This window comes from Cyprinus carpio, chromosome B10, assembly GCF_018340385.1.
Source record: "Cyprinus carpio isolate SPL01 chromosome B10, ASM1834038v1, whole genome shotgun sequence".
Lineage (NCBI taxonomy): Eukaryota > Metazoa > Chordata > Actinopteri > Cypriniformes > Cyprinidae > Cyprinus > Cyprinus carpio.
Window position 1 is genome coordinate 22,506,033 of NC_056606.1, and position 25,931 is coordinate 22,531,963.

General features: G+C 33.4%; 1 protein-coding gene across 2 annotated transcripts in view; it reads right to left on the bottom strand.

Moving 5' to 3' along the window:
• Positions 1-3,734: 3,734 nt before the first annotated feature.
• The window catches only part of LOC109094914 (contactin-associated protein-like 4), a 135,688-nt gene continuing 113,491 nt past the window's right edge, over positions 3,735-25,931 (bottom strand). Inside the window, exons 18-24 of one of the 2 annotated variants that reach the window (XM_042733299.1) lie at positions 23,558-23,797; positions 20,224-20,448; positions 17,468-17,601; positions 14,493-14,580; positions 9,692-9,910; positions 7,835-7,906; positions 3,735-4,463 (exon numbers count right to left, since the gene is read on the bottom strand). In XM_042733299.1, the coding sequence (XP_042589233.1) occupies positions 4,267-4,463; positions 7,835-7,906; positions 9,692-9,910; positions 14,493-14,580; positions 17,468-17,601; positions 20,224-20,448; positions 23,558-23,797 (1,175 nt within the window). In that variant the 3' untranslated portion in view covers positions 3,735-4,266. The remainder of the gene's footprint in view (positions 4,464-7,834; positions 7,907-9,691; positions 9,911-14,492; positions 14,581-17,467; positions 17,602-20,223; positions 20,449-23,557; positions 23,798-25,931) is intronic. The other variant, XM_042733301.1, reaches the window with a different exon arrangement.

The window sequence follows — 25,931 nt, forward strand, 5'->3', positions numbered from 1 at the left end:
TCTTCCCCTGAGTCTGCGTGATTTAGTCTGAGCGTTCAGCCATCTGCTCTGCGGAGAACAGCAGACAGAGCAGAGACACACACACACACACACACACACACACACACACACGAGTCTCTTAGGAAAGGTGACCCTCGGCTCACAGCTGAAATATGACATTTGAAAATAAAAGATGTGATGAGTATTAGTGTCACAGAGGTAAACAAACAGCTCAGCAGACGTGTATTTCTCCTCATGCTGTCTGTAGTAACTAACAAGACAGAACTCAGACTGTGTTAGTGCTTTTGCTTATGTATTATTAATAATCCTTTGTGCAGAGCAGGATATTAATAATCTTCTTTGGCTAGTAAAAGTTCTTGTACTAATGGATGTATAGATTCTCAAATGTTTTCAGAGCATGATGAAAAAAAGATTACATAAATAACACAAGAACTGCAGTTAACACTTGATACACGTATACATTTTTATCATGTCAAATTAGAATAATAATTTTTTTTTGTCGTTTTTGAAAGAAGCTCACCGAGGCCACATTTATTTACAGCAACAACAGAAAAATTGTTAAAAAAATAAAAAAATAAAGCAGCAACTGTTTTCAACATTGTTAATAATCAGAAATGATTCTTGAGCAGCAAATCAGCATATTACAATATTAGCATATTAGAATGTGACACTGAAGACTGGAGTAATGATGCTGCAAATTCAGCTTTGATCACAACAATAAATTACATTTTAAAATATATTCACAGAGAAAGCAGCCATTTTAAATAATAATAATATTTCACAATGCTTCTAAATTTACTGTATTTTTGGTCAAATAAATGGAGCCTCAATGAGCTGAAGAGACTTCTTGCAAAAACATTCAAATAAAAGCTTACTCCAAAGTTTTGACCAGCTCTGTGTGTATATACTGTATCTATATATCTATCTGTATAAATAGTGTTATCAACAACAGACTTAAAGGGGTCACTGGATGCCTATTTTCCATGAGTTGATATGATCCTTTAGGGTCTTAAAGGGGTGGTTCATTGCGATTTCATTTAACGTTAGTTAGTGTGTAATGTTGCTGTTTGAGCATAAACAATATCTGCAAAGTTACGAAACTGAAAGTTCAATACAAACGGAGATATCATCTTTTAAAATTCTGGCAGTTTAATGCCTGCAAAAAAGAAGTCTTCATAAAAGAAGGAAATGATCAGCGTGTTTCTCAGAGAAGGGACAGAGCGGAGTGGAATAAAGGTAAATTATGTGAACCACCCTTTTAATAAAAAGTCTATTGGTTAAAATTTCTCAATGGTAGTGTGAAAAACACCCTTTTTACCCTGTCAAAAACAACTCTGTTCATATCAAGCCGTTTTGTTGGATGTTCCTTTAAATGCTAATGAGCTCTGCTGACCCCGCCCCTCTCTTCCGTGGGGTGATGAGCAGACTGTAAACTTTACCCACATTTAGCCACGAAACTTGCGGGGTGATGAGGAGACTGTAGAGTTTATCTAAATGCTCACTCAGGGGAGGGGCCTGTGCAGAACCACGTCATACTGACAGGAATCTCAGAACAGCCTGATTTGAGAAAGGGGATAGGATTTTAAAAAAAGCACCGGGTGGATATTTATCATTATAGGATGGATGTGTACACACACTTCCAACCCAACACACATTTATTTTCAAACAACATGTAAAAGTGAATTTTGCATCCGATGACCCCTTTAAATGTGCAACATGTCCTTTTTTTCACCTGTAAAGAAATAACAGCACTTTTTAAATACAATCCAAATAAATGTTGTTCACTTACTTGAGATGAAGAATCAGTGTCAATGGTCTAGAAAAACCGGTTTTATTTTTGTACACAACATGATCTGTCAAATGATAGGATTAAAATTACTCACTGTAACTCAGTAATCCACCTGGCTATGGAATTAATCAATCAATAAGACCTGTGAAGAACTGAAAAGTTGGCAGTGAAGATGCCACAAAGTGTCCACATACTGACGGCTGGTGCAACATCAACAAACACATCTTCATAGACTTGAGCTATAAATAAAATTCATTCTTGTGTTTGTTCTGAATGGCTCTGGCTGTCACTTACCTATTTTTATTGTTGCATTTGTTACAAAAGCAGCAGAAATTATTCAAATGTCACTCCTGAGTGAAACCCACAGCAGAAAACTTCTCTTCATGAAGTGTGCAAAATGAGGGAATCTTACAAAATCGCACCTATAAAATTTCCAGACTGTATTTCACCACTAAATCAAGAGAAAACAAGATCATATTTTGCTTACTAGAAAATGCCTGTTTTTCATCCTTTGTACAGGTTTCTTCATGCAAACATTTTTTCTTTTGATTTTATGGTGAAATCAGTAGAAATCTTGTGAGATTCTCATACTGAAGTTAAAGTTGACTTTTAGATTTAAGACGCTCGTGGCTGTGATTTTTTTCAGTCATATCACAACAGTCATTTAGTCATAATCTGTGTTTTTCTCTGTCAGCGTCACTCAGCCTCACAGCTTATTATACATCATTTCTTTCAAATCGCATTAAAGGCATTAGCATTTCAGAAAAGAAAACTCCAGCTGTGTCCAGAGAGAGTCAGAAAGCGTGTGGGAATGTTTCAGTGTTTTGTTTTTCACACATGGCTGACAGAGACGCTTTGTTCACGTGGGATCCTGTGGATAGGGTGCTGCTGTAGTATTAGACAACAACATCACCCACTTTTGACCAAAACGACACAAAAAACATTCTTTAAGGACCCAAAATGATCCAATTGACCCAAAAATGATCATTAGATGAAATTTTTCTCACCCTCAGGCCATCCCAAATGTAGATGAATTTGTTTCTTCATCAGATTTGTAGAAATGTAGCATTGCATCAGTGTCTCAACAATGGCTGCTCTGCAGTAAATGGGTGCCGTCAGAATGAGAGTCCAAACAGCTGATAAAAACATCACAATAATCCACGAGTAATCCACAGCACTCCAGTCCATCAGTTAATGCCTTGTGAAGCCAAAAGCTGCATGTTTGTAATAAACAAAACCATCAAGATGTTTTTAACTTCAAACTGTTGCTTCCGGCTTAAATACAAGTCCATAATCCATAATAACACTTCCTGCAGTGAAAGTCCATCTCCTGTTGTCTCTCACATCAAAATCCAGCCACATATTTGTTTAGAGCTGTTTTAGACTTTTAGTTTGTAAACAGTTCTTGATCTGTGCAGATTTCTCTCCTCACTCAGACCAGAACACTTTTTCACTGGAGGAAGCATTGTTTTGGATTACGGACTCATATTTTAGTTAAAAAAACATCTTGATGGATTTGTTTCTTACAAACACGCAGCTTTTGGCTTCACAAGACATTAACTGATGGAGTGGAGTGCTGTGGATTACTTATGGATTATTGTGATGTTTTTATCAGTTGTTTGCACTCTCATTCTGACGGCACCCATTCACTGCAGATCATCCATTGCTGAGAGACTGATGCAATGCTATATTTCTCCAAATCTGATGAAGAAACAAACTCCTCTACATCTTGGATGCCCTAAAGGTGAGTAAAAATTTCAGCAAATGTTCATTTTTGGGTTAACCATCACTTTAAATATCTATGAAATCAAAATGGACTTTTCTAATGCTGTTCTCTACTAATTTTTTATGTTTTACCTGTAAAATGGAATGTAAATAAATGGGGAGCGAAAACACCTTTCATGTTATTAAGAGACAAAAAAAGACCAGAGACACAAACTGTCCACAATAAACAACTGTCATAGGATGTATTTTTGTTCCAAGTGGCAAAACACTGAGAAAAGCACGGGCAAAGAGTAATAAATACGGAGCCTTCAGCCTTTTCCGCAAAATCTGAAATCTTTTGCACAAACGCGTGTATTCACAACAACATCACACTCGCCGACTCACACATTTATTTTGATTTAATTATACAATGATCACTTCTTTGACTCCGTTAAACATAATACTGAGCACTGAATCGTTCAAAGGCAAAAGGAGAAGGTGACGTTACAAAGTTTCATTTCAAAAGAATATTTATATCCAATGAATGTCATTATACACACCTTAGAAACCGTACTATTGTGCCAAATCTCTGGACAATAACTGTTTTATGTACAAAAAGGGCAAAAACAGAGGGACGCGTCGCTCCACTTCAGCAGCCCCAGTCTCTCGGTCGGTTTCCCATAATGCACCATGAATGGTAATGTCCCTAGACTCGACAAGGCATTTCAGTTCTTCGGTTTAACTGGATTAGTCCGATACGAGATGAAAGAGCTTCATATGAAATACTCTTTTTGGTTATCACTGATAATGCTCTGTGAGTTGGGATCCGTGTTAAAGGGCGTTTCGGGACTGTCGTCGGTTTTCTCTGCTTTGGGCTCTTGGGGCTGAAACGTTTCTTTCCGCCGGTACAGGAATCGTGCCATCACAGCTAGAGCGGCCAGACTCACAAATATCACGACGGCAATGACACCTGAAAAACAGCACAGCGACACGCGAAATAGTGAGGAGACTCTGGACAGCAGATCTAGACGCTATGACTCAATACATCTTTGGAGAATGAAACATGCAAAATGGACATGGTTGATTAATTAAAAAAAAAAAAAAAAAAAAAAAAAAAAAAAAAAAAAAAAAAACCCAATATGTATTAGAAAAAAACTAATATGCATTATATTATAATATGAATTAATTTAATAAAAATATTTATTACTTTAATTAAACCATAAGGAATTCATTTCTGTAGTTATGGTTATAATTCAACATTGGATGTAAGTAAATAAATACAATAAATATAATGTATTTATATTATTTATTAACAATTGTATTCATTTTAATACAGATATATACATGTAAATAAAAATATATAACAAATTTAATGAATCTACATTAATTAAACTAATAAACAAATAATAATTTGTAATGAAAACAGGAGAAATTCCATATTTATAGTCCTTGATGATAATTCAACATATGATGTAAGCACATCTGATGGAAATTAATATAAATAAAATCTAAAAATAAAATATATTTATATGCAAAATATTTATAATTATGTTATAATTTTTTTTAAATAATCAAATAAATTAATGTTAACACCAATTCTAATATGTTTAAAAAATAATATAAATTAATATAAATGAAAACAAGTAAATTAAATTAATATGAAAATATGTACAATTTGTAATCAAAACTGAAGAAGTTCCATATGGTTTATGGTGAAAATTCAAAATTAGTTTTAACCACTGCAGAAAAAAATAGATATATATATATACAGTACAGGTCAAAAGTTTGGAAATATTACTATTTTTAATGTTTTTGAAAGAAGTTTCTTCTGCTCATTAAGCCTGCATTTATTTGATCAAAAATACAGAAAAAACAGCAATATTGTGATATATTATTACAATTTAAAATAATTGTTTTTACATTTATTATACTTTAAATTATCATTTATTTCTGTGATGCAAAGCTGAATTTTTAGGATCATTATCACTTGATCCTTTAGAAATCATTCTAATATGATGATTCATTATCAAAGTTGGAAACAGTTCTGCTGCTTATATTATTTTTTCAGAACATGTGATACTTTTTTAGGATACTTTGATGAATAAAAATTAAAAAAAAAAAAAAAAAAAAAAAAAAAAAGAAGCTATGTTTTTAAAATATAAATATTTTGTAATAACAATATACACTACTGGTCAGTAATTTGGGGTCAGTAATTTCACAATATTACATTTTTTTCTGTATTTTTGATCAAATAAATGCAGGCTTAATGAGCAGAAGAAACTTCTTTCAAAAACATTAAAAATAGTAATGTTTCCAAACTTTTGACCTGTACTGTATATATCTATATATTTTTTTGAAAATTTTTTATATTTTTTATGTTTTTAAACTATTTTTGTGTAATTTATGTATATAAATAAATAAATAAATAAAATCTTGAACTTAACAAGGTTTCATTGAATGGTATAAAATAGCATAAGTGGTATAAAGCATTTAAGAGTAATCACCTCAATTGGTCATTTAATTGGTCATTGCGGCTTTTAGTGCCACAAAATGTCTTAAAGTTTAGCTGCTGGATGGTCAGAGGCATTTCTGAAGGGTGAATCCAGACCTCACGCCGATATAACGCCACAATCAATCGTAATTTAGATGCCATTAGTGCCATTTCTTTAAAGCTGTTAAATACAGACTATCAATAAAGGCCAGAAAGCTGGCAAAAACCCTGGCCACTGGTGCTCTGATGGTCTTGTTACGCCAACAGACGTGTTGTGAATGCATCTTCGTCTCAATTCTACTCGCTGTCAGAGCCAGACGCCTCTAAAATGTTTCTCTCCTTTGTGGCCGCTTAAGCATGGCACATTTAATTATAAAGGGTAAAAGAAATGTCTAATTGAAGCGCCAAAATAAATCTCAACTCAATTTAATGCCACATTACGGTGGCTGTGAAAAGTACAAAGTGTGTTTGGGATTGTAGCAGAAGCCCCTTAATCAGCAAATAATTTCTTTAAATGTTTAATTAGTTTTGGGGGCCTTTGTTAATTTATTCTATTTACCGATAGCTTTGGAGAACTCTTTATATTCAGTCAATGTGAACGCTGCTGTTAATCAGTCATTATTGAGGACCGCTGCCGGGTTGGAGGTTTTCTGATTAGTTTTATGGAGTCTTTTTAAATGCACACGGCGTCATCTGACGTCAACTGACTCTTAAAATGTTGTTCCAAACCTGTATGACTTTTTTTATTCCTGATGAACACAAAAAGAGATGTTTAGCACAAATGGTATCACTGCTCTTTTCCATACAGTGACAGTAAGCATGTGCGTAAACTTGAAAATAACATCACATACTGAAATAAATTTGTTGTGGAAACAATTTTCATTCATAACCTATTAGTAAATTCCACTAATAATGACAGAAATTGTCACTGAATTAGACCAAAAAAGACTGAAATACTTAAATAGCATTTTCTTGTAAAACGTACTCCAGTAATTTATTGTTTTTTAAAAATATATTATTAATTATTTAATTTAGTGTATAACCTTAGAAGACTTATGGACTACAATACAAAAACATATCATATTTTTTACGGTAAAAATGCTATGGTAAAACCTGTTAATTGGTTCCTTACAATAGTGAATATATCATTTTAACATTAATTTTGGCATTTTTAATATAATTTTACAGAAAAATACTGTAAAATGTACAGTTTCTGGAAGTAAAAAATTGTAAGTCATATAATAATTCCCAGAATTATGTGTGATTCTTCAAATTTGATTAAGATTTTATGATTAAGATTAATTTATGATTAATCTTGATTAAGATTAAGATTTTATGTTATATTTTATGTCGTTAAATAAAATAATAATGTATATGCATTATTTTAGTGTTGTATTTGTTATCCTGATGGTGTTTTGTAATTGTCTTTAACACCTGTTTTTATGGCAGCTGTCAGTATATTATAAAGATATGAATCAGATTTTAATCTCTCACAGTAGGTTAGTATTTTGACATTTTATTAGATCATGATTTTTTTGTAAATTTAATTTCAATTTTCTAAAACTTGAAATGCTAAAATGAATTTTTAATTTTTTTTTTTTAACTTTTATGCTGCATTTTTGGAGCTCACTGAATGAAAAAAGGGGGTAAACAACTCATTTTGTCTCCCAAGTACATAAAGTCAAAAAGTTTGGGAAGAACTAAATGATGATTTGGGTGAATTGTTGATTTAAGGGATTCCTAGAGCAAGACAAAGTAAATATGAGCTGAAAGCAGCAAATGATAATGAATGAAATGAGAAAAGATGAGAAATGGAATATTTTCTGTAATGCACTACAACATCCATTTACCTCCGATCAAAGCCGAGTCGCTGTTGATAGCATTGACTATGGGTTCACCCGTACCTACTGTACCCACATGATCTACAGCAGAGAAGAGAGACGGACAGACAGATCATCAGCAGGACTGAAGCGCTTATCGCTCGCAGGTCGCGGCTCATTGAATACGCCACAGCCGCACAAACGCAGAGCCAATCGAGAAATGATTATGCAAATGAAGGTCTTTCTCATGCAGATTAATACAGTGATCAGCCATTACCATCATTATTGCTCTAATTTAATTAGCACTGCAGAGGATTCAGTGAGCCGGCGATGAAATTCGACTTTGAGGAGGAATCTGGCAAGAAAAACTAAAAAAACTAGAGAGAAGTTTGAAAAACAAAGTCTGAAGAAGATAAAGATGCCTATAAATGTTTTTGTTCAAGCAACTAGATAACTTTAACTACTTAAGAACTGTTGCTCCAATTATGCAAAAAAAAAACATATTTCCTTATATATTAAAAATCAATAAAATACATTTAATACAAAATAATTTATATATATATATACCCATGCATTAACAAAAAAAATGTTTTTAAAAATTTTTGTGTTGTTGTTTTTTTGTTTTTTTTTATATATTTTTTTCTATTTTTTCGCCGGCATTTTTTTTGAAAAGTTTTGAGCCACCGCCAACGAATACGAATATGAATACACATACACACCAAAATAAAGATCAAAGCCTCTACTTTTAACAAAAAAAATCTGTTTTATTTTAGCTCAAAGCATTCTTTTTTTATCAACACTTGAATATAGGTAGGTTTATTATTTTTATATAATTTTTGGGAAAATAGGTTTTTTATTCAAATTTTTATTATGGATAATATTCAGTACGATTATCTAAGCATAAATCCAGTAAATCGCTTCCATCAACTCCTCCAAAGCTTGCACAGACATATATCACTTCCTGGATCATCATTTTACTCTGTAGCATTATGCAGTTTTCATTTATATGCTGTCTATTGCTGAATTTTTTTTAATATGCATCTGTTTACATAAGAGATTTCACGTGTGTTTTTGTTCGGGAGGTTTTGTACTCGTTCAGAATATGTGTAATAGCGCCCCCGAGTGTATAACAGTGAAAACATGAAAAGCCGTAAAAGCTCGTCTTTGGTGGGGAAGCGTTGTCTTCTAAATGACGAGATAACTCATCAATGGTGGGGAAAGAGTTAATATGTATCAATTTATAGCCATTCATTGTCCATGGGTCAGAAAAATTATTTGAATTCAAAGGGAAAACAAGATTATTTTTCTTGCCTTTTATCAGATATTTCTTCTAATTTTCAGAAGAAAAAAAAAACTCACTTTAATTTTGATGTATTTACGGAAAAAAAGATCTTAAGTCATTTTGATTCTCTAAATCACTAATCTAAAACCTAATATCTCATATTTACAGTGATTTAGGAGTCTGCTCACATCTCGAGTGCAAAGTTATGAATTTCAGTCTGACACTTAAATTAGTGTTTGGATCAAAGCTTAAATCAGAGTTTGCTTGTGTTCATGTACTTATTAAACTAAAAGTCAGGTTGATATTTACTGTAAATTCACTAAATTAACTGGCTAAGGCTCTTGATAGATTTAGGTTCTGATACAAGGATTATCAGTTGAGCAAAAAGTTGAAAAAATGTGAACTGAGAGCTTTAACAAAAGCATGTACCATTGTTTAACAACCTGGTAGCTCACAATAGATCTGTCTTTAAAGGTTTATGAGTTATTGGTAAAAATCAGTTCACCTGTGGAGAAAAGGAATGGGATTTTTACTTCAAGAACCCGACTGTTGCACTCTATAACTAAACCAGTGAAGGAAGAGGGGAACAGTGTTGATGGCGTTACCTGCGAGAGAATGTGTGGTCTCAGCGGCGTAGGGGTTTGTCGGTAAAGACGAGCCACAGCTGGATTCGCTGAGCGGTCCGGTGACTATGACAGGACTGGTGTCTGGATACAGCAGAGCCGCCTTCAGCGGAGAGATGGAGTTAAACTGGACCACAGACAAACAGCCGGTGAAGCCCAGAGCATTCAGACGGGCGATCTCTGGATCCACCTCACCTGACTCTGCAATCAAGAAGAGCTGCGTTTGAGTTTCAATGAGATCTCAATATCTCCTCCACAACTGCAATGAGGAGAGAGAATGGTGACTTTTGTGCTTCTTAGATGTTTCTCCAGAGAAAAAAAACCCTGTTATCTCAAACATGTGTCCTCTAGAGTTTCAGAAGAGAGAGAGAGAGAGAGAGAGAGAGAGAGAATATTGTCAACTGGGCTCAGATGCACAAATATACCAAAGTCTGCAATCAAAAGTTACAGTTCTCCAAATGATCTCAATTGTTTCTCCTGGATAACAATTAGATGGCGATCTAATGGAACTGTTCAAGTTGAAAAGATCTCAATATCTCAAACTGGCCACAGATGCACCAAGATAGAATAATCTGCAATAAAAAGTCACAGATCTCCAAATGATCTCAATGGTTTGTCCTGGGTAGCAATTCAATTGAGATCGAATAGAAATGTTTGGGTGAGTTTCCTGCCTCTTAGATGTTTCTCATAAGAAAAAAACTAGTTCTCTCGCACATGTCTCCTCTAAAAGTTCTCAGAGGAGATCTCAAACTGGTCTTAGATTTACCATGATACTATAATCTGCAATATATAGACACGTATCTCAAAAATATCTCAGTTGTTTCTCCAGGATGTCAGTTAAATGTCGATGTTTGACTAACTTAAATGTTTCTTCTAAGAAAAAACACTTTATTTTGATAGTCCACTTCAGACATTCTACTAAATATAAGTAGCTTTGCAACTACATGTCAACTAATTCTCATTAATTTGCAACTACATGTCTACTAACTCTCAGAATAGATTGTTAGGTTAGGTTTAGGGTTAGTAGAATAAGTTGACATAGAGTGTTTGTTGTGGGCCCATCAAAGTAAAGTGTTAGAAGATATTAAGCAGACAGTCTATTAATACTCTAATGACTGCTAGTTGACATGTAGTTGCAAAGTTACTTACTGTTAGTAGAATGTCTAAAGTGGACTATCAAAAAAGTGTTAAAAATATGTCTCCTCTAGAGTTTCAGATGAGATCTCAATATCTCCATCTGAACTCAGATTCACCAAAATCGCAAAGTCTGCAATATTAAGTCATAGATCTCAAGATTATCCTAATGGTTTCTCCAGGATAGCAATTAAATTGAGAGCTAATGGATTTCTGAAGTATCCTGCCTCTTAGATCTTTCTTCTGAGAAAATAAAAAAACTCAATCTCACGTGTGTGTCCTCTTGAGTTTCAGTAGAGACCTCAATAGCTAGGTTTCCTTCCAAAGTTGCGAATTTAACGTACGCTCAAAAATGGAATATTGCATAAAACATTTGCGAATAAAGCACCGTTTCCATTCAGCGAGTCAAAGAGAAGAAATTCCATCTGCCATTATTCGCATTGAGTCTTTTTTTTGCACAAGTCAAAAAACACTTCAAGCTAGCATCAAAACTTTGTGTGCATTTTTTTTTAAATTCACTTTTTTCTAATGCGATACTTTCTGAATGGGCATAAAAACAGGGTGATGGAAACATAACTACACTCTTAAAAATAAAGGTGTTTCAAAAGGTTCTTCAAGCGATGCCATAGAAGAACCATTTTTAGTTCCACAAAGAACCATTCAGTCAAAGGTTCTTTAAAGAAGCATCTCTTTCTTACCTTTTTATAATCTGAAGAGCCTTCTTTCTCCACAAAGAAGCTTTTGTGAAACAGAAAGGATCTTCAGATGTTAAAGGTTCTTTATGAAACCATTTAGACAAAAATGTTCTTCTATGGCATCATGAAGCACCTTTATTTTTAAGAGCATACTGTCTCAAACTAGCCTAAGATTTATGAAGATAATATAATCTGCAATATAAAGTGATAGATCAGCAATTAAATGGAGATCTAATATTAATGTTTGGTTAAGTTTCCTGCTTCTAAGATGTTTCTCCTGAGAAAAAGCCTGTTAAGATCACACACATCTTCTCTTGCGTTTCAGAAGAGATCTGCAATCAAAAGTCAGAACTCAAACATTTCTCATCAAATTCTCCAATGACAAAAATTATATAAGCCACTTCCATATTCATTTTACAGACTGTATGTCAACTGTTCACTGATTTATTCTAAGAAAATTTAGGAGAAACATTTGAAAAAAGCTTAACCGACACATGAGAACTCCTTTTAGCTCAGAAGAGCAACAGTAACTCTATCTCTGTAACGAGATGCGAGTCTCACTTCAAACGTACAAGGACAGCGGCGACTGAGCACAAAACCATGCGCTCCAGCTTTTGTACCAAACATCTCGAGCGAAAACCGCACGCTGCATTCCATTCCACAGCAACGGCAGTGAACTGAACACATCGAGCCTGAAGAAAGTGCTTTTATTCAGACACTGAGCCACAGGCGGCTCAATGGCCCATGGGAAGAAAAAAACACAACGTAGTTGACAAATAACATATGCATAAACATTTTTTTTAGATTTTAGGTCTGTTGTTTGCTATAAAGTTATATGATCAGCTTTGCAGTTGAGTAAAAAGTTATCCCTAAAGCTACTGTATCATATTTGCTAGGTCTCTAAATGATCAACATGACAAAAACTTTGCTATTACACATGCTGCACTCAGTCTACTCCAGGTCTTCTGTCGTCTGATTGATAGTTTAGGCATTTTTATCCAGTAAAAGCTCTTTTAGTGTAATTGTACACACCTTCAGCTGGTACTTTTCGTGTCTTTCTGCTGTCAAATCTTTACAGATTTTAATTAAGTAAACGTGAGAATAACTGCAGTCATATTTCCAGATGAACTCTTACTGGACTGAAGCAGCTCAGCTTTACTTGATTCTCCATCAATCATGTTTCAGAGTCTCAAATCTGATCATCAGGATCTTTTGAGGAGCGTTTGTTTCCAGAAGCTTTACTTTCACTGTTCCTCAGCGGAGGAATGATCTTCACAAGCCTCCATAACATCTCACATCTTCTGAGGAGCCTTTATTTCTTCATCTCTCAATCAGCATTGGATTATGTTCAGATCAGTTCAATCTTATCTTACTAAGACATATTATTGGAGATATAGAGTTATGACTAATATTTATAGCATTTTATGTCAGTATCTGCTGTACTGTTATAAAGATCTCATTGATTTACATTACAAGCTTCAGAATTTAACCTCTCTTTGTCCATATAAATATCAGCATCTGCATCAAACTGCATATCATTTGCTCAGCTTGGGCCTCTGAAAAAAAACTGAGCTGTTTTTTACTTCATATTCTCACTATATCAGATTAAATGAGCCATAGAAGTAAAATATGCAAATTTTTAAAGATGGTTCAATAAACTGTTCCATCGAAAAAAAAAAAAAAAAAAAAAAAAAAAAGGTTTTCAGCCTATTATTTCTTGTGTCAAGCTTTATTTTGAATTGTGAATTGTGTCTCTATTGACATGCACCTGATGATCTTGTTCTCCAGCTTGATTTGGCAGATTGAGGCATCTGCTTGCCATCATTTCAGATCTGAACCAGTCTAATATTAATCTTCAGGAGCTCGATGCAGGTTTCACATTTGATTTAGTATTCATTACAAGTTGATTTCTGGCCGTGATCGATAGTGTTTGCTGGAAATGACACACAGCCCGCTGTCAGGGACACACTATCTGAAGAGTTACAGCGAATGTGTTTCATGTCACATGTTCATATGAAAGGCCATATGGACGCACACGCCGCCCCATGAGAGTGTGTCCCTCCATAAAACACCGCCTTCCTCGACCTGTACATCATTACAATGAGAATGAACCGGCCTAATTTGGCTCATGAGGATCTCTGGGTAACTAGAGATGACTGCTGGGGGAGATACAGTATAAAACAGAGCTCACTGATCATATACAATCATAAAATGCTTCTCACTTTCTTAATACCTGTAAACCCTGCCAGTCTAAATCTTACCAAAAGATCATTTCAAAATAACAAGAAGTAATATTTTCAACCTTCTGCTGTATTATTTATTAACTGAATGTTTTATTCATCTATTCAGGTTCTATGATTAGAAAGCTGCTGCAGGTCCTATTTATAGACATAAAAAAAAAAAAACTGACCCATTTGCCGTCCCCCAAGATGACAATAATAACATGTAAAGTCAATATTAGTCTTATCTGAAGTAAATAGGACAAACTGTACTCTGTTCACTCAGATTGAGGAGTTCGTCTGACTGCACAAACAAGCTCCCGATGCTTCTGCTTCCTAAAGACATTTCAGCATCTGTCATGCTTAGAAAACCTCTAAAATAAATATAATAATGGCCACTTAACTGACCATCTGAGGTCAGAACTCGACTGGGATTCAGAGACATTTCCTCCTTAATGCAAAAACACTCTGGTGAGGTTCAAAATAGGTTAGAACTGCTTGTCAAATAGTGCATATGTAAGACTTTCATTTTTTGCTCATTTATTATGAAATTTTGCTTCAAAAATCATTGCCATTTGAGCAGTCAAATAAATTTATTTTGAACAGTTTCAAAATTAGAAGTTCAAATTTAAATATTTAAGCTGAGCATGAACAGAAAACTTTGCAACCGAGTCCTAACAATCACAGTTTTTCCATGGAAATCTTCGGCTGACTGTTTACAGTGATTTTACTCACCGATCACTTTTCCCAAGACAATCGCTTTGATGGCGTTGAGTTCAGTGTCTGATGTTAGATTGAAATATTCCTTTGGATGCTGATCAACCTACAATAAAGGCAGGGAGACAGTTAACATTTTAGGAAAGAGGACAGAAAAAGCTTGGCAGCATTATGTTTGTTCATAACAAGGACATATTCATCTGCAAGCGTTTTAATTAAAATTATCTTCAAAGCAATTATAAAACAGGTCCCGCCGCGTGTTCGCATTCAAAGTGTGCTTATTGCAGAGGTTCAGACTAATTGGTTTGGTCATGGACAGAGTGGCTCTCCGCTGAGAGCAGCTGATTGGCAGTTATTGACCAGCGCGTCACGCAGCAGACCGATTTCACCTGGATACTCAATATCAGAATCTCCATGTGATCAAAAACTTGATTTCAAATTCATCAATATATGCATGGCTTGACATTTTTATTTGAATGTTTGTAACACAGAAATAACGATACAAAAGTCTCTGTAAAGATGTTTCATATAGCCTCTGGATCTCTATGATATATCTCTCTGGATCAGCGAAGCGTGAACACAGATTTGAATGTTACAGTTTGATTCAAGGCTTTAATGGACAATCCTGTCATTTATGAACAAGAAGTTATTTCAAACATGAAATATAGACTGATGTTGTGGAGTTAAATCATGTTATTAAATGTCCTCTTTTGTTGGACAACGCTTCTCTTTTAAGTTGTTTGAGGTGTGTCGCGGGCTGCTTTTTAATTGTACGTTAGTTACAGCGCTTGCAGAGATCGAGCAGCTTTTACTGCGATTGTAGAGCCTACATTTCATTAAAAAAAATCTGACTGCCTAATATTTTGGCACTTTTACTTGTTGAGTACCCCGGGTTTAAAATAATATTCCTGGAAATTATCAACTTATTTATAGACTTATTTCTTTGGTACATCCGTTTAAGGCAAGACACTACAGGTTAACAGGGTAAAATTAATTAGTAGACATCACCATACTTTCCCCAGGTGATTAATCACACTACATTAAGACAATTATTTTGTATTCAGTATTACGTTTTCTGAAATGTGAAATATGCAAAAGGATTATGTCACACATATGAACCAAAATTAGTGGATACGTATAATCTTTCATGCTGTTTCCTCTCTCCAGGTGTCTGTTAAAAATGTCTCTTAAAGATATATATTGCAATTGAAATCTATAGACGCTAATAGATCAAGTGCTATTAAACAAACAGTTGAATGTGTAGTTTGGATGTTTTGTTTCCACTAGTCTGAAGCAGGGTTATTATAGTTAATAAACTAAAACCATAAAACAAATCAACAACAACAACAAAAAATATGTTACTTGAAATAAAATGTTTACTGAAATAGAATAAAATATAAGAAACAAACTTGTTTTATTTCAGTAAGTTCTACTCGACATACTAAAATAACTCAGCTATATATTATATACAAGGTGTAAGAATTTGTTATATACATTACAAAATAAAATTACAATGAATTATATATTATATAAAATATAATTTATAAAAATTATATACATATTTAAAAACAACAAAAACAAATAAAATACCAAAAAAAAAAAAAAAAAAAACAACTAAATTAATTAATAAGTTGTTTTATTTTATTAAGTTATTATTATTTAATAATAATTTATTATTATTATTATTATATTATTAAAATTTTATTATTAATCATTATGAAAATACCCGAGATGGCTTGAAGAACACTGATAAACCACATATTGTCGCTGGCGAGTGTTTATTGTCCTTACTATTCATCATTCAAAACATTTAACGTTATATCTCCTTTTTATCCCGTTACAGCTAAAGCCATGCCTTAATGCATATTAGGGATTTCCTGGAAGGTCATCACCATTACTTCTGTGATGCATGTGTGGATTTTTTGCATAAGGTGCCCTCTGGCTTCCAGTGTGAATGAAACACACATTATATGTGTTTATTGAGCTCATTAATGGCCAATCCACCCTATTTTGGGTAAAAATCTGAAAAATAATACCTCTCTCAAAAGTAATGTTCAGCAGACATATAATAATCCACACAGGAGTTTTTTGTTGCAAATTTTTTTAGCAAAAAAAAACACTCTGATGTGCCAAGCCATCAGAACCGAACCGAACCAAACTGAAAACAGTGGTTAAAAAACAAGGTATGTATTAAACTGTGGACTAACTGTACTGTTGCATCCCTATTTGGTTAAACTGAACAATACTTGTATGTAACCCTGGAGCACAAAAGCAGTCTTAAGTCTCTGGGGTATATTTGTAGCAATAGCCAAAAATACATTGTATGGGTCAAAATTATAGATTTTTCTTTTATGCCAAAAATCATTAGGATATTAAGTAAAGATCATGTTCCATGAAGATATTTTTTATGTATGTATGTGTGATATTTTGTATGTTTGTTTGTATATCAAAACTTAATTTTTGATTAGTAATATGCATTGCTAAGAACTTCATTTGGATAACTTTAAAGGCCATTTTCTCATTATTCAGATTTTTTTGCACCCTCACATTCCAGATTTTCAAATAGTTGTATCTCAGTCAAATATTGTGCTATCCTAACAAACCATACATCAATGGAGAGATTATTTATTCAGCTTTCAGATGATTAATAAATCTCAATTTTGAAAAATTTGTGGTTCAGGGTCACATATAGCATTTGTGAATGATACCTTACTGTAAAGCGTTACCACAAAAACTATAATAGTTTCTCAATGGTACTAAAATAACACTGGTTTGAAAGCTGACAATTATGGAGGCAAAACAGCCTGAAAACTGATGCTTCTGCCTGTAGTGTCTTGCCTTAAACATTTTACATTTGCAGTGCTGCCAGTTTGAGTCCAGTGTGTTTTCCCATGAAAATCAACATCATGCCACAGATGCTGTATGTTGAGAACAGGCAGAATATCTCTTAACTGTGTGCATTTAACAGCGCCCTGCTTTGATGATCACAGTACCTGAATACTGAGCGTCTCCCCCAGTCTCTGGACGCTCACACGGTGCAGCTGCCCGTTGGCCAGATTCCTGCCGCTGGCTCGGAAAACCTCTGCGTCTCTGTTGTGCTGCAGTTTGTACTTGACGTCCAAATGTCCTTTAGAACAAAGAGCATTGGATTTCTCAACAGGCTTTTATACCGTAAAAAGTCACCGTTTAACCACAGTCAACATGAACAGGAACATCAACATGCGACAGAAGCCAATGTGTTTCGCAACTACAAAGCTTCATCTTAAGAGGATTAAAACTTTATCCTCCATGAAACAAAACAAGACGTGGAAATAAATTAAAAAACTAATTTTTGCAAGCATACATATCACCTCTGGAGAACTTAATCATTCTTTACAAAGCTAAAACTACTTTTTAACATGTTGTCAAGTAAAAATAAGTGCATTTTGCATGTGGCAAACATCATATGATGCAGCTTGCATGTTTGTTTCTTCACTAATGTATTAGTTGGCTTTTGCTTGCAATTTTTAGGGTAAACTGTCCTGTTAATTAATGCATATGGACACTGAGAAATACATGCAACAGGAAGCTGTCAGAGCGGCCGCCGGGGTTCTGGAAGCTGTTCTGGACTTTCTGCTTAATTGCACTAGCAGGTATTAATGCCACACGCTGTCTGCTGTTTCCTCTCTGTGCAAACCCAGTGTGTCGTGATGAGCCAGATCCACAGATTCCTACTGAATTCTGCTGCTGTGGCAGCTTGGGATGCCACAATAATTGGCCCTAACAACATGCTAAATAAAACAAGACTATATTGGGTAACATACTTTGATGTTTGGTAATTAAAATAGTATTTATTTAAACAAAACCTACACACTGTTACTCTATATAAACATCCATTCTAAAAAGCTCAACAAGTATCCATGCATTACAGTGTGTTCTAACTTATTTTAGAATTATTTATATTCTATAATAATAATAATAACAATAACTAATTAAAATTATTATTAATCTACAATAATAATAATAATAATTATATATATATATATGTGTGTGTGTGTGTTTTAGTTTTAAGGTTCTACAATTTTGTTATACAGATTTGTCAGTTTTATTATTTTTAGTTTTCTTTTAAATATTTATATTTAGCTTTAATTTGTTGTTTTGACATTTTTATTTTCAGTTAGTCTGCAAAGTAATATCTCAAATTTTAATTTAATATTTTTCACTTTTTTGTTTTTCATCTACTATGTATGCTTTAGTTTATTACAAAACTTTTTGAAATAAGAAATGAGAAGACAATTTTTAATAGTTTTAGATTTAGACTTAGATAAGAATACCAACTCTGGTTCCAACCAGACATGATGCAATACGTTTCCAGCAACAATTAAGATTTGTCTAGATTCAATTATAGCATAACATTGGGACAAAAATGCAGATTTCCATGAAAAGGTTTTTATTGCATCACAGATGATCACAAACTTCATGTGTTTTTGCATGATTCATTAAAAGAATTGACTCACAAACATCTTGTTTTGCAAAGATGTAATAGAAAGATGTCTTGTATTTTTACGGTCTTTGCACTATTTTGTGGCTAAAATATAATTTTTACACAGAGAAGAAAGTTTTATTGCACTATGCTTGTTAAAGACTGATTCAAATCAATCTTCATGAATCTTTTTGCATGAAACGTTAAAATAATCTTTTAATCAAACGACATTGCATGATCTGCAAAGAAGACACAACAGAAAAATACCTTATAAGTTTACTGCAACATTTCGATGCATATTTATCTCATCACATTCAAGTCTCTAAACTCTAAAATATTTTATTATTATTTATATACTATAATAATATTTATTAATATTTTGACTGCGGTTTAATTTGTGTATTTTAATTTTAATTTTAGTTTAATCTTTAGTAATTTTGTAGTGCAATTGTGTCTTTTTTATTAGTTTTTGTTTTCATGTAAAATATCATTTTACTTTAGAAAACATTTTATTGCATCACGTTTGGTCAGGACACAGTGATTCAAATCAAAGGTCATGTATCATTTTGCACTATTATTAAAATAATTGGCTCAAAAGTGTCAACTGTTAACTCTGTATTTTTTGCCAACATGCAATAGAAATATGTCTTGTATTTTCACTGTATTTGCATTATTTTGTGGCTAATAATATTTCTTTCCTCACGTTTGATAAGTGGTTCAGATCAAACTTTATGAGTCTTTTTGTATGATTCAATAAAAGAACTGTCTTAAAAGAATCTTTTAATCATCCTACACTGTATGATTTGTGTAAAAGAGCAATAGAAAGAGATCTTGTGAGTTTATTGCATTATTTCATGGCTCTCAGCCTGTCTCTCATCACATTTAATTCTGCAAACATGCAACTTGGCTAAAATATAATTTCCATTGCCGTGGCAAAATTACAGTGCAGCAAACCGTGAAAAGACGTGTCTCTGATGTCAGGCAAGTGTTTTGGATGAAAGTCGAGCAACTTTTTAAATTATGAGAGGATCTGAGAAAATTTAGCTCTGAGAATCGACTTTGTGGCACTTGAGATTACACGCGCTCATGAATGCATGGCAGTCTCACGAGGGAATATATCCCCCGCCAGCACGCAACAGGCCATTTCTTTCACGGCTTTCCCTCTCTCTTCCTGGATTTCAGACAATATAGGAAGTAATTTAGTGCGGCTGGTGTGTTCAGAGATTCCCCAGACTCAAGCTAATCCACATGAATGTGCTTAGAGAGAAGGATCAGAGCGTTTCAGACCGTTTCTGTTGAGCAGGATGGCGAGGAACTCTCTGTAGTATGAGCTGACGTAAAGCAGTAGCGCCGGCGCTTGGCTCGTCCTGAAGCTCAGCGAAACATTCTCTCCTCTCAGCGTTAAATCAGAGTAGATGGAGGAGGACTGAGCGCTGACGTTCCTGTTCAGCTTGTACGGCTCTTTGAATGTGTACGTGACTGACGTTCCAGGTTTGAAGAAGGCAGAAACGTCTGAAAGAGAGATCAAACGCAAGAGGATTAGGATAATGGAATTCAATGGAGTGAATTCATAAAACTTTAACAATTTCATCAATCTTTTAAAATGCAATCAAATGAAAATATAGCAATTAATTTAAAACAAAACATTTTAATAATACACAATATTTTTGTGTGTGTGTGTAAATTGTATGATAGTTTTTAGCAAATTAAATTGTAAAATGCTTATGAAATGCAGATCTGGAGAACTATTAAAAGTCATTTTTGTAAAAGAAAATAATAGAAAATACAATTTGATTAAAAATGCAAACTTGAAAAGTGAAAACTGTTGATTTGGGAACTAACTGAAATAACTAAAATAAATAAAAATAAAAGTAAATATATATAAAAAACAATAAAATGACTAAAGCACATAAAAATGACTTAAATTTAAAGTAAAACAAAAATGAAAATATAAAAATAAGCTAATTAAAAATATTGATAAATACTATATTAGTATATAAATAATACTAAATATGAAAATAAGACATTTGTTTGCAAATTTTCCAAAAAAAAAAGTTTTTTTTTTTTTTTTTTTTTTTTTTTTTTTTAAAATATCAATGTGAATATTTGAGTTTGCTTATTTTACCCTAGCTTTTACCAAATTAAAAGAATGCTAGTGAAGTGCAGCTCTGGAGATGTAGTTTATTATCATTTTTGTAGTTTTGTGGACTTAAAATTACAAACTGTAAGGTCCACGAATTGGTCAGTTATTAAATTTAGGTTAAATTCAAATCTGACTCCATTTGGGTTAGAATGCCAATTATTGATCATTCATAGGATAATTTATCTATACATCTGATTTTTCTGTTTGTTCTTTAATATTACTGTACTCGTTCATTTGGGTGCACATGTCGCTCAATGATATCGCTTTTGCCGTTAGCATACCTTACAGTCACATTCTCGTTAGTCTTGGTTATTAGACAGAGGTAATTGGCTTATACTTTAGACAGCCGATCCTATGCTTGCTCATTCTAAAAGTACTTTTAATTAGCCCCCATAGATTTGTACACATTTGGTTAAAGCAACATTATTCCTAGTCAGAGGTCATGACCACTACTATAAATATAAGCCGACCAACACTACTTTCCCGGATAGTAGTTTTGGTATGGTCATGCCATGGTTTCCCATGTACACTAAGGCTTACCCTATTTAGGTTGGTCGAACAACATCCAGTTGACCTAAATGGAAATTCCCTATAAGCCCTTACAATCTAAATACACTTGAACTAATACCAAGTGTTAGCCGGATCTCTAAATATACAGTTGGTGTACCCTATGCTCCATCTCAACTGAATTTTAGTCCATTACTAACATGACGCAGGAAATGCGGTAACAAGGATACAACGTAATCTACTAGAGTCAATAATTACAGAGTAAAACAGAATAGAATCAAATGTAACAATTTATTATCAGTCAGGTAGAAATGTATTATGCCAATTACAGAGCCAATGTAAAGATATTCAATTCTCAAAGATGAATCTAAGAGTAAGATGCATACATGACTTTTAGAAAAATACATAGAATGAAGTGTGTGGACACACTTGATGCTATGGGCTCATTCTGGCTGCAAAATAGCGCTGACCTTCTTGCAGTTTTCACTTAAATACCCAGACATCCCCCGAAATGGAGATGGGAACTAACAATTGGAATTTGCATTAATCAAGTCCTAGATATGTTAACACGATTTGGAAACAGATGGTAATTTACATGAAAAGCACTGGGGAAACGACACACCCTCTACAGTGAGCAAAATATCTCCAAACACTTAGGATTTGTATTACCTTTTAGCCTGCTTCTTGTAAGATTGAGACCATTGTACCAGACACACATTTCAAAGGATACCAAACATGACTGTAAATATCACTTGCATTCTTGTAGAACATTATATTCTACTCCATCCAGAGTGAGCTGAGTGAAGGGAGGATGGGTGAGGAGAAGGAAAGGGATGAAAAGGAACTGCGAGAGAGGCGTTTCCCCGCATTTTCTTTCAGTGGGATGTGGAAACAGATGCCTTTATGCTAATACACAGTGTGTGTATTGTCGGTGTCTCAGAAGATCAAAGTGTCTGATTTTCTTTAAACCTTACAAAACAAAAATTTGGAATGTTGCTTCTGAAACTAAATTAAGTAAAAACATCATAAAAACATACTTAAGCAAAATAATATATAAAATGTGTATTTTAAGAGTAAACTATTTGTGTGAAGACCTTTGAGTTTTAGTTTATTTACAAAGAGTTTATCAAATAAACTAGGGAAGTGCTCATGAAGCGCACACTGTAAAAAACAAAACAAAACAAAAAAATCTTACGGTAAAATACCGGCAGCTGTGGCTGCCAGAACTTCACCGTAAAAAATATGGTAGCAACATTTTAGGTTTTACAGACTTAACTGAAATTCACACTAAAATACCATGTTTCATTAACTGATGTAATGTTATTAAACCAACAGTTTGAAGTACTAATATCTGTTTTGAACCATTGTAATGCACTGATAACCACCAAAAACTGCTGGTGATGAAAAAGAACACGCTCATCACAAACAGCTTTTCTACGAGCTGAGGAGGGCAATACTTATATACAGAAGCTGCACAGTGTCAAACACTAATCCCCATCATGGTGACACACGATACTGAAATAATGCAATAAACATTAATTTAACAACATTAGATGTAAGAGTAAACCCTAATGTGCACAACTGATAAGAAAAAAACTAAGAAGTAACATTATTTAAAAAAAATAAATAAAAAAAAACATAAAATATGAAGTGTCATGCAGGGAATTCTGGGAGTGTCAATTTACGGTTTGTCACTGCAAATTATATAATAACTTTTTCTTTTTCACTTCGAAAAACAATTTTTAACAGTATTTTACTGTAAAATTACATTAAATGTAATTACATTTATTCACCGAATAAATATAGTATGGAAACTTACTGTTAAAATCACAATCATTTTTTACAGTGCAGCTGTGGAGATGAAGCTATTATTTTCATTAACAATATTGTAAATGCATTTATTTTTATGTGTACTGATATCGATGTACTGTCCAGCCCTATTTTTAGGGTGAACCTCAAGAGATTCAGTACCTTTATGGCAGAAGGTGCCGGTGAAGGGCGAGAGGCTGCAGTCGCAGGTGAAGCCGCTGTGATCCTCCACGCAGCTGCCGTGATTCTGGCACAGGTCCCCGTAGCTGCTGCAGTGTCCGGGACATCCGGGAGTCACTCCGGGCGTGATCTCCGCCCGCTCCTCCAGATCCAGAGTCTTCCCGTTCAGCTTCAGCGAGCGAATGCAGCCCAGGAAGCCCTTCTGTCTGGATGCTGTTCCTCCTGGAGACACAAGCACAGTTTACTCTGAAAACACACAGCTGTCCAGACTCAGAGAAAAGCACACAGGCCATTAAATGACAGCAAAGTTCTGAAAGGAAAAGATGTATTTTATCGTGCTGCCAGCGTAACCTTCTCGCATGCTGTCAAGGGTTTGAGTCGTGGCGGGTGGTTTTGTTCAGGGAACCTGAGCCGTCCGTTCAAAACAAACAATCGTTGACCCTTTTTCTTCCTCTGATGTGCTGAATCTGTCAGTCTTTCACAGCGGTTTTGTCCTTTAGATGGTAATTGCTTTGGGAAGAATATTGTTTTTTTTTTTTTTTGTATTCCTTTCCTGCAGATGACAAGCTATAAATACAGAAATAATGCACCCTGCATATATTAGTGTTCAGTGGTTTAGTGCTAATTCATTTGAGGGAACACCTCGCTGTGCCAGCTGTGCCAATAATCTGTGAGATGTTCAAACAAAAGTTGAAAATGCTGTTAAAAGTGTTAAAAGTTTTGACATGCAAGTTATGAAAGAGACAAATGCAAACGTGTTACCAACAGTAAACAGATGACTATTATGTCTCTTATTTTTTCAGATTTTTCACTTGGAAAGAAATTAGAAGTCTCCCTCTTAAGTATTTATATGAGATCTTGATGTCTCAAATTATTAATAATTACTCTCAATACTGTAAAAAAGTAAAAATACTATGATACACTTATAATTCACTTACAGTTTGTGATCTTAATTGTGGTTAATTGTCATTAATATGCAAAAAACCCTAAATGATCCTAAAATATGCAAAATATATATATATATATATATAATAGAAAACTAAAACTATTAAATTAATTAAAATAATATAAAATGCAAATTGCTATATATAAATAAATAAATTAAAAAATATATTTTAATGGTCCTAAAATAGAATATAAATAAATAAAAAAAACATGAAACAAAATGAAAAAAAAACAAACAAAAACAATAATAATAATAATAAAATGAAAAAATTCTCAGTGGTTCTAAAATATGCACAACAAATATATAAATAATTAAAAATAGAATAATGTTGTTATTGTTAACTAAATCAAAACAAACAAACAAACTCAATGGTACTAAAATATGCAAATAATAATAATAATAATTTAAAGCAGAAAAGTGTTATCGTTAACTAAAACTAAAACTGTTACACTAAATCTATTAAAATAGGCCAAAATATATATACATAACTTACAATAGAACAGTTAATTAAAATTAATTACAACTATTAAAATATTAAAGTCATTAAAATAATATCAAAATGCAAATTGTTGACTTAAAACTATTTTAAAAAATCAATAAATCTACATTAGTTTTTTAAGCTCTGTGCTGTACTGGATGACATCTATTGACGCATATGTATTTATTTGTATTTCTCCTAAAGTGATGAATGTGATATTTTAGGGGAAATAATAACTGAGATCTCCATGAAGTCTCTGAAAGAGTGACCTGTGAGCCTCATTCGAGTCTGCAGCAGCCTATCAAAGCTGGTAACTTGATAAAAATGACTTTCTTTCTCATGTTATGAGCTGAACAGAATATCTGCAGTACTGAGAGCATCTCCTGGAATCGAATGAGTGATCTGTTTTACCCAGAAGACCTCACACCTGCATTATAAACGGCCTGAAATGGAGTTCTTCATAGCTAGATGAGCATTTGATCAGTCATGGGATCCTCCAATCCAATTGCTGCAGATGCTGTAAAGATTGAACTATAATCACACTACTACGCTCTGAATTCCTGAAAATGAATTCCAAAAATCATTTTGCATAAAGACAATTTTTAAAAGCTTTTTTTAAACATTATTTTAATTAGTTTTACTTACAAATTTCCCATATTATAAGTTATGATGCATCTGGATGTTATAATTATCATTATTTTTTAATTATTCTTAATACTGTATTTAAAAAGGCAATATAACAAATAAAATGATGTATGAATAACTTTATTAAATAATAATAATAATAATGTGGTTAATTGTCATTAAAATAATAACAAAATGCAAACACTTTATAGTTTTAAAATATGTAAAGACAAAAATAATATAACGTATATAACAGTAGTTTTTTTATACTAAAAGTAAAACTGGTTTGGTAATTTAAATAAAGCTAA